The sequence below is a fragment of the Castanea sativa genome, chromosome 5 (assembly GCF_040712315.1).
Source record: "Castanea sativa cultivar Marrone di Chiusa Pesio chromosome 5, ASM4071231v1".
Taxonomy (NCBI): Eukaryota; Viridiplantae; Streptophyta; class Magnoliopsida; order Fagales; family Fagaceae; genus Castanea; species Castanea sativa.
Window position 1 is genome coordinate 81,859,865 of NC_134017.1, and position 10,422 is coordinate 81,870,286.

Consider the following 10,422-nt stretch of genomic DNA (forward strand, 5'->3'; position numbering starts at 1 on the left):
TCTCTTCTACATTAAGAGAGAGAGAGAGAGAGAGAGAGAGAGAGAGAGAGAGAAGTGGACCAACATGCTATGCTTGTGTGGCTTAACATAAATGTAATAATAATAAATATTACACTATAACTTTAAAATTTTATATAGAATTTCAATGATTGTTATCATATCATTAATAGACAAATTTTTGAACTCTAACTCGTGATGGATGTGATTGATTATTGTAAAAGTTCTCGTCATTTTTTTTTAGATCTCTAAATCAATTGAAATTGACATAATTGAACGTCATACGTGGAGTTGCAGAAGGGTGGCTGACTTTTAAGTTCACATGGGTGACTGGAAATTGAAGGATGAATTTGGATTACGTGAACATCTAAAGGAAACTATAAAAATTTGGAAAACTAGGACCATACTTGGCTATTCATTATAGACATTCAAATGCAAATTTAGAGTTCAGTTGAAGATTACAATATGAACTACCAATTGAAAAAGCATCGAGCAAAAACATAACAAACTAGTTCAATGTCCAACTCTCCGACTGAAAGGACTGAATCTCTTCCATTCAAAACACTAAAATGTCAATTGTCAAGAGATACAAATTAAACAAATCTCAATTCAGCTACAACTTTACATGGGATTGGCGGATTTACAAGAGCTGGGTCATTGTGGTGATGAAGCAAATGTTGGAGATAACAAGCAAAGTAATTGTAGTCATTACACAGCATTTCCAGCTACTGTCTCATCTAAACAGGATTCTTGTTTCTCTTCCAGACGGAGTCTTTTTGAGCATACCTGTGGCTTAGAATCACTACTATCAGTAACCTTATGCTTGGATGACAGAGGTGAAGATGAATCAGATTTAGATTCAGCTGGGTGTGGAGGGGATGCACCAGCTGATGGAGAAGAAGGCTGCATTTCAGAATCTTGGTGTGTATTAGCCAGCAATGACAAGGTTGGAGGAGAAATTAAGGCAATGCCAGATTTCTGTTGTTCCTCCAAGATCTTCTGCAAGTACCTTGCATGTTCCTCTATGCGTAACTGAAGGGCCCTTTGGACCTGTGTGAAGGAAAAATCTCAAAACAAAGAATAACATGTAGTATGTCTATGAACTGTCATATTGTTAAAACTTACGAGAGATGAAAAGCTAATTCTTCTTTGTTTTTGTATTTATATATACTAGTAAGTTACCCATGCGATACATGGATAATGTTGTAATGTTTTATGTAAGATAGTTTTGGAGAATGTTGTATATGTATTATAGCATAATTGTTATAATTGCTGTTGTCACTTAATATAAAATACCAGCCCTCCTTCCTTAGTTCTAGTCAACTCATACAGGTTAGTATTAGATGAAACATCAACGTTAGAGCTAGGTACGTATCGTCAAAAGATGAAACATTGTTTTTGGTTTGTGTGTATTTGAGATGAGATGGCATTAAGGGCTATGGGTAGGTATATATAAAGGGATAAAAGTACAAGAGGTGAAAATGGTGAATTAAAATGCAAAGAATTTTGTGTGTATGTGTGAGAGATGAAAAGTCTTGAAACATTAAACCAAAAAATACAAAGAATATTTATTTTTTAATTAGAAAAGTCTTGAAAATTAAACCAAATGAAATAAAAAAAGTCAATATTTAATTTGTTCTAATCTCTGATGTGGTACTTGAGAATATTTCAATTCCGTTTGTATAGAATGCACTACTTGGAAAAACCTCATGCTTTCCCACATGAGGTCTATGCTTATATATATATTGATTTTTTCGCCTCTCTCCCTCTCTCTTAATAATAAAAGAGAAATAAGATTAACAGAATAAAGAAAGGACAAATGGAAAAATATCAAATTAAAAGATTAAGTGATGGAGAGCGAGAGAGTGGGATAGGATCAAAACTCAGAATGCCAGATTTATAAAAGAAGCATAAAACAAACCTCAAGCTGTTCATGCAGTTGTTTCTGAACTTCAATTTGCATGCGCAGAGCCTCAGTTATGTGCATGCTCCTAGGACAAAATAGAAAATTTCACAATTTTATTTTCAACAGAAGAAAAAAGGGAAAATATATATACTGCACACGCATATCAACAGACAATACATATTAGGAAACAAAAATGAAAATATTATTGACCCTTTTGTACGTCCATCACTTTCATTGCTAGTTGAAGCTGCTTTTTTTTCTTCAGAGCTAGAAGCCTTCTTCTCTGGAAAAAAAGAGGACATGACAAAATGTAAACTATCTGCAAAAGAAAGTTTCTTGCCATATTCAAATGCAGTTGTATGCTTTTACATTCTCCTTGACAGCTATGCATTAGAGAGAGAGAGAGAGGGACTCTAATCCCCAAATACTCAAAAACAGACCATGGTACAGATCTCAGCATTAGATAATGAACATAATGTTTCATTCAAGAAATAAAAAGTTTCAAAGATACATGTCATTGATACTAGTTGAGAGATATGAAAGAGTGGCATAATCAAGGATAAGGAATATTATATATACTGCATTATATGAAATCTAGAATGAGAACCTTCAATGCATAAAATAAATAAATTTGCAAGAGAAAAGAGAATTCCCATGATTTGAAAAAGAAAACTGGATTTCCACATGGATAGTGTTTGTAAAACTAACTGCTGATAAAAGAAGAAATTAGAATTTAAAAAATTTAACAGAAAGAAAAACCTTAATATATGTTTATTATTGTTGTTGATATTAAGATCTTGGGTTTGTGAGAGTTGGAAATTAACTCCTAGGAACCTCTATGTGAGGGCTTGACACAACATGTAGGGATATCACTTTGACTCACAAGTTTAAGCTAATGGGTTAAGTCCAACAATGTTATGTTAACTACTTATTCCTGTTGCTACTATCTGATGTGGTATTTAACCACTTAACAAACCAGACCACTCACATGTAAATATTTAAACAAATCTCACCCTCACATGTGAGTCATCTACCAAACCACATCAAGCTATATTCCTGGTTAGCCTCTTCTTTAAACAGACAACATTTCTAAACAATCCAAGTGTCGCATGTCACCAAGGTATCATATCAAGGAAATGAGATTAACAGCAATAAGGCTTGATTATCCTTCAAAATTTTAGCCTTCATGCTTGAAAATAGAATAGTTAATCCATAAAAAGCATTAAAAGGATCTACTATGCTCTTCCAAGCATGTTTGATACAACTTTTTTCTCAAATGCAATCAATTTGTAAGAGATTTCGATTTACATATCTTCTCTAATTTTTTCTGTATATTTTATTTTATTTTTTATTGGTAATTCACGCATGCACCTGGTGGGTCTTGGATCCGTGATGTCACCCTTCATTCCATTATTGTGGGAGAAGGAGGTGCTAGTTGAGCTACTGCTAATTGGCTACGTTTTCTATAATTCTTGGAGATAAGTTATATTCAACACATTATACTTTAAGTGCAAGACTCATAGATAATGCTCCTAAGTTTCTTCTCAAGTTCTTCTCATTCAATATCAAACTTAGTGGTCAGCTTCTTTGATCTTCCTTGCAATGCCCTAATCAATCCTTACTCAACAAAAGATATCTTCGACAGTAGTGACCAAAAAATTTTGTTAACCGGCCAAAGCTATTTATATCCAAAGTTTTAAATCCAATATATGCACCTAGGGTTTCATGTGTGTATACGTATGTATATAAATAGTCAAGATCAAGTTAGAAATGATGCAAGTCTTCATCAATTGTTACACTAAAAATCATTTTTTATTAGATTAATATTTTAAGAATCCCCCTATTGGATTATATGGTCTCTTTGTTCTTAACAACACACACACACACACACACACACACACACCAAATTTCCTGTTAATTGAATGTTGTCTATTATGTGATCCATAATTCATCTTTTGTATAATATTTAAGTACAAAAACTTTAAATTTAAATCTTTTGTAGATAAGATAATTATTTTCCTTTGATCTCGTAGATATATTTCAAGAATAAAAAGTAGGAGACATTGTGACCCAACAGTGGCTCTACTAAAAAACACACCTAGTGTAACATTAGCAAATGTTACACTCGGTGTAACTTGAGCTCGACCTATGTGCATATGTATATATACACATATATATTGTATAAAATATTTGTAGGCAAAGTCTAGATCACATTCAAAAGGCAATGTCAATTTTCTTAGGTATAAGTCTTGGGCCTTTAGAGCAACCAAAATTTAAAATTTTGACATTTGGGATAAATGATTATGCGTTAACTTGTATATTTTCACCACTTTTTCTTTCAAAATATGCATTAGTGGTGGAACCATTAGAGCATTAATAGTTTTAGATATTATGAAAGATATAAAAAATCAAGTCCTTTTAGGAAGTTTACATTATAACATCACTTAAACATGTATGAACCAAAATCAGAGAAATATAATAAAATAAAAAAAGTAAGATAGAACATCAAAGCAAAACACCAACAGAGCAACAAGCATCAAGAGAAAAATTTGAGTGCAAACATCTACAACAGTACGAAAGATAAAAACCCTAGTATAGAAATATAAGGATGTAAGAACTAATCTTTCTAAGAAAGTCTAAACAAGATAGCAAACTTCCCATCCAAATGAAAGAAAAAGGTAAAGGGTTTTAGTTATACATAGGGAAATGTTTCTCTACTTCTTAGGACACCTATTCTATATGCTCTTTGTTCTAATAAAGTACAAGTGGCAGAAGAAAGTAAAGGTGGTCTGAAACAAAATGTTTCGGCATTCAAATAAGTGGTAGTTGAGAATTTAAGAAAATCTCAAGGAGGGCCATCAAGTAATTTTACATACAATTGATATGTTCTTAGGAAAATAGGGGGAAAATCTTCAAAACCAGGCAAGGCCATGGCCTGAAAATGGACCATTTTTTATAGCGCTTTGCCAAAACTAAAATTAATTTTCCCATAATAGGGCTCTGCCTTTAACTTTGTACTTGCTATTTTGAAATCCATGAACAATTGTTGTTATGTCAATTATTCGGATCTGGGATTTGTGAGAGCTTGATCCAACATGTTGAGATATTACCTTAACTCAGAAGCTTAAGCTAGTAGGTTGGGTCCAACAATGGTACTTAACCAACAACACCACTTGCACATTACTATTTCAAAAAATATTATTACTATTTTTTTTCTTATGGTAAATGGAAACCCTAGTGTGCTATTATTATTATTTTTTGTAAGTAGATATTTCATTAATGATAAAGGAAGAGAGGGCATAGCCTTGTACACAGGAGGTGTACAACAGGTACACCATCATCAAGAGTTTAAGTACAAATATCAAGCATCTTAAGAAACAAGAGACAAGGAGACCGGAACATTATATGGTGAAGAAAAGTGGGTCTAGACATGAATAATGTGTGTGTGCATGTGAATATATATCTCATCTACTGCTATAATAGTTGGTATCACTCCAAAGAGTTTTGCTGGTAAAACAGGGTGCAAGCTGCTGAAACCTTTATTTTCTTGATGTGTAAGTTACATATGCACCTTACAGGGTCTTGAACCCTCAATAACACCCTCGTCTCTATTCTTACAAGGGAAGTGGTGTCATTTGAATTAGAGCTCATTGACAAAGTAAGTTGCTAAGAATGAATAGATCTAGATGCTTATATTGAAATGATTTGATCATTTCTGAAAGATGATTATAATAATGACGAACATAAGCATCACTCTATTTCCATTTTACATTCCTTTACCTTCTTTTTTCTCGGGCATATACTTGGCAAGTCGGTATTTCTGCATAGACATAAAATAACACAGGCTTAATATGACTTGTAGCATATTGAACATTTAAACTTAATTCAGCAGATATATGTAAATGCAAATAAGTACCTGCAAGTGGCTTTTCACATGATAGATGGTCAAACCTTCAACATTCATAAGCTTCAATACACCCTTTGGAGTAGCCTCTACATTTCAAATCAAACAAATCAGGCTCGTACATAACAGAAAGACAATAGGACTTTCAAATTATTCATAACAGTTGATAAGATTGAAAATTCTTTCACTTACTAAAAAAAAAAAAAGATACTTCCGTGAAAACAAAACCAAAAAAAAAAAAAATCAGCCCCATTTGTATCATAGAATAGAACAAGTAACTAGCTTACTTTCGGCCCCATCAAGCTTGTTGACAGCCTCCACAAAACGCTCATGGAGCTCAGGTGTCCATCTCATTCTTGGCTTGTGCAGAGCGGCTGACCCAGGAGATGGCTGACTTGAAAGATCATCAAGAGCTTCCACCACAGAGTGAGAACTTTGATTGCATGTCAATTCTATGGCTGGTTTTGATGGAGCTTGTGGTGTGTCATAAATTTCCTAGATGAAAGACAACAGCCAAAGTGAATACTAGTAAGTAGAAGAATATGCAGCAGTCCCAAAAGGCACATACACATGAGCATTGATGCACGAATAAATTCATTCCCCCCTCCCCCCTCCCCCCTCCTTGAGATTTTATATTTTACTCAAAAAGAAAACTGTATTTCATTCATTCCGTTCTATTGAACTGTAATAAAAGTTTGTTGATAATGCCAAAAGTTAAATTAAATGAATATCAAGTCATATTGGATTCAGCACCATTTACTATTGTCCTTACCCTCTGCATGGTGCTATAGTATAAAATAAAGTTTCGAAAAACTGAAACTTAATTCAGCACATATATATTAAATTTAAATTTAAATTGTGATGGTTGCAAGATACTTACATCAAGCCTGGGATTTTCTCCATGGTCAGTGATAGCCATGTCAAGTTCATCAGACAAAAACTGTAGCTCCAATTGCTCTGTTAGCGCTAGACTGTCGCTTGCACAACTTACACCATGAAGTTCCTCAGAAGCATCTCCAGGAAAATTAAGAAAGTCTTTCATAAGTGCGTCTGAATGCTCCTCATCATATTGATTGTCTATATCCCCACTGAAAAGCAATGGAGCTTTTGAATCAACAGCAGAAATGGACTGGTTATAGGATGGAGGATGTGGAAGAAATGGGAGATTTCCAAGTCGCCGATGGGTTTCAGAGCTTGACGAAGAAGACTGGTATAAGCTGGTACAGAACACGGATGCACGTGAAAATGTGCTCTTAGAATTTTGGACATAAGAAGCAGGAGACAGGGGACTATTTGATCCAGATTTCAAACAATGCTTTTGAGGATGGACAGTAGATGCTCGGGTATAAGTAAGAGAACTAAAAGATTCATTATGAATGAAAGGAAATGGATGTGAAGATGAACATTCACTGGCTGATAAACTATTGCCTTCTGATTCAATGGTAAAAAAATTATGTACTGGGGAGAGGGTAGCATAATATGGCTGTTTGACTCCTCTGGTGGCCTCATCTTGTTCGGACGATATGATACTATCGTGATTCATGGTCTTAGATGGCAGCCGAACCCTCATCCACCTACGAAATCGATAAATGCAGTATGGCACAACTCTATAAAAAGCTTAAAATTTAAAAATGAATTTGAGATACAAGGCTTACAATTGAAGGCTTCATTGGGTTGAATAAACAAGATATATAGGTGCATTACAAAGAAACGTCATATGGTCAAAGCAGAAACAAGAAATCGCACAAGTCTACATTTCTATTTTTTCTTTTTGCCTCCAAAGATGAAACAAGAAGTCACATCTCAATGATAAGAATCTGCTACAGTTCTTCTTTTAATAGAGTAACTTGGTATTCCCATGATATTTGCATATTTAGACAACTAAATTGAATGGCAGGGAGTGATCAACCAACAATATAAACCACCGAATTGAAAGCCAAAGAAACCATGTCAAATCCAATTCATGAACTAATGGGTATGAAGAAACACGTCCAAGACCTGCAAAAGAGACCACCAGTTGAGTGATCAGCCATATGCCATCTGGTAACACCAGAGGAAACCATGTTATAATAAAATCAGTCCAATTAGTCTTAAAAGCTTAAGTCATGAAAAGGTGGGGACTGCAGATTAATCATGTTCCACATACTAACAATCTCATGGTTAATAAATTGGTTAAAGAAAAAGAATGGACAAAAACAAAATCACTGGAGCAATCACTATAATTTGCTCAGCTACAAGTTAGCAGTTTCAATAGCAGACCACCATAAGAACCCCTTCTTGGCCACAAAAGGATTGCAAACTTTCTTCTTCCGAATAAAAGAAAATTAGACCATTGAGGTTGTAGTTTATCAATTCAATTCATTGGTTAAAAATTTTAAACACATATATAAACAAAGCAACCAACTTGAACATTAATCATAAACTATCAGACCAACAATGAAATGTTTATGTTCCCAAATTAAAAAGCTTGGAAGATCAAATTTTTATATAGGCATTTAGTGAACCCAACTCCCCAGATACAGTCTTCAGCCCACTGATGTAGAAAGCATAATTAAAACCCCTTTTAATTCAACAACCCCAGAACAAAGTAACTGGAATCAGAGAAAATACATAGACCCAGAAGCCAGAAAAGAGGGGTCATTTTGAATAAAAGAAAGTCACCCACAATACCCTTAAGTCTTAACATAAGAATGACACATTCAAAAAAAAAAAGAAAGAGAGTTAAATTTCACAAACACAAAGAATAATTAGACAAAGACATACATAAAAAGAAAGGAAGAAGAAAGATTTATAATAGAAGAAGAAGAATTTGAAGTTTAATATCAAAGAATTTGAAAGAGTAACCTGACATGGAGAGTGGGAATTGTACTTGAGAAAAAGAAAAGACTGACCTGGATAATAATTATCATGTACTGCAACAGAACAGACTACAGATCTTGTTCTTCAAAAAGTCCATAGAGAGTTAGAGATAAATGTCGTCGACTCGGTTTGTATGATTGTTTTGATGAGAAAGAAAGCCACAGGGGCACTATGAATGTATTTTTGTATTGTGGCTACTGCAGGCTGCTGGCTGCAGCTTAACTTCGAATCTAACGTCTGAATCCAAACATAACAATAATTGAGGATTCCAGAATCCCATAAATATCATACATATAATAATAGTACTACTATTGTATTTGAATAAAGTTTAATGTAAATGTTTTAATGCTCTTGTGATAATAGTGTTTTATTTTTTTAATAATATTATAGAAGATGTAAAAGCAGCTTCAAAAAATAAGCTGCTTTTATTGTTGGTTTCTGGCCTCACACTCTATACTCTATAGTTTTACTGATCTTTGCCTGTTCTTCGCCTCTGGTTGCTCCAAATGATTATGTTCTAAGCAATATAATAATAATAAAAAATTAATAAATATAATGGCTGATGAGATCCCTATACGCGCTTTGTTGGGTGAGGTTGACCACGTTCCGATTGGTCCTTATGGCAGTTTTTCTTTTTTTGGGGAATTTTCACAAAATACTTCACAAATATGTCTCATGAGATCATCTACTAGGATAATTTTTCAGTTATGTAGGACAATAGAATACCAACTATATATAGGTGTGTGTTTCTCAATTTCTCAACAAAAAAAAAAAAAAAAAAAAGCTCAATGTTGTTGAGTCATTTCACATCAGTAAGGTGTGATATTAAGAAAGGGTTTATCACTTGCTTTGCGACACTAGGTGTCACATGCAGTTTTAGTATTGGCGTATAAGTGTATTTCCTTATCTCATCATCCTTCCCCTATATATAGGGGTGTGTTTCTCAACAAAAAAAAAAAAAAGATACCAATTTTCTTTTTCTTTTTTTATATTCTATAACTTCTTCGGTTAGAGTTGCTTCATGGTGTGATTTTTTTTTTAATTTTTAATAGAGCTTCATATTATTTGTAGTTATTTGTTGTGACATGATTGAAAATTGCACCATGAGGCAATTTGAAAAGAAAGTAATTGGTCCTTTAAGTTTAGTTAGACTAATTAATAAAAGTGTAGCTCATGGGATATCTTATCCCTCTCCCCCCCCCCCCCCCCCTTTTGTAAAAGTTAACTTCAATACAACAATCATGGTTTTAAAAACTAGATTGAGAACTATAGACACTACATTTTGTACCCCTTACGACTCAGACCCCCGTTCTCCAATAATGTTGAAATTCTAAAGCCCAAAGTTGGTTTAGAGCCCAATCAGATGAAATTTGACTTGACGAAAGTGTTTATGGAAAATATAACTTATTTTTGGAACAAATAAACTATTTTTGGAAAAGAAAGGTCATGGAAACCCTAGAGCATGTATACGCAAACATGCCTATGCGTACGCATGCTTAAGCTCTGTGTACGCATGCTAGGGTTCCAGAAACTATGTAAAACAAGTTTTCAGCATTTAAAACTTAGTTTGGAACAAATCCCACATTGTTTAGGAGCCACCCTAAACCCCTATTTTTCGACTATATAAAGCCATAAAATGTATTTTTTCAAAGAGGATGGATTCTAATGGTAAAACACACAAGATTCATTAGAAAATAATGAATCAAAGAGAGAGTTTTTCACGAACATCCTCAAGTCAAGTTTTATTTGATTAAGA

The 10,422-nt window shown here is 33.8% G+C and overlaps 1 protein-coding gene across 2 annotated transcripts; it reads right to left on the reverse strand.

The window, feature by feature from the left end:
• Positions 1-383: 383 nt before the first annotated feature.
• Positions 384-8,924, reverse strand: LOC142636533 (myb family transcription factor PHL6-like). Of its 2 annotated transcripts, none has more exons than XM_075810787.1 (8): positions 8,699-8,924; positions 6,688-7,805; positions 6,095-6,302; positions 5,820-5,896; positions 5,684-5,723; positions 2,114-2,186; positions 1,919-1,988; positions 384-1,047 (listed from the first exon to the last, which is right to left on the reverse strand). In XM_075810787.1, the coding sequence occupies exons 2-8, from the start codon at positions 7,375-7,377 to the stop codon at positions 706-708; spliced, it is 1,500 nt and encodes a 499-aa protein (XP_075666902.1). In that variant the 5' UTR covers positions 7,378-7,805; positions 8,699-8,924; the 3' UTR covers positions 384-705. The 2 variants fall into 2 exon arrangements, with proteins under 2 accessions (XP_075666902.1, XP_075666903.1); XM_075810788.1 differs by lacking the exon at positions 8,699-8,924 and having other exon boundaries at positions 6,688-7,381; positions 7,463-7,601.
• Between the last annotated feature and the right edge of the window lie 1,498 nt (positions 8,925-10,422).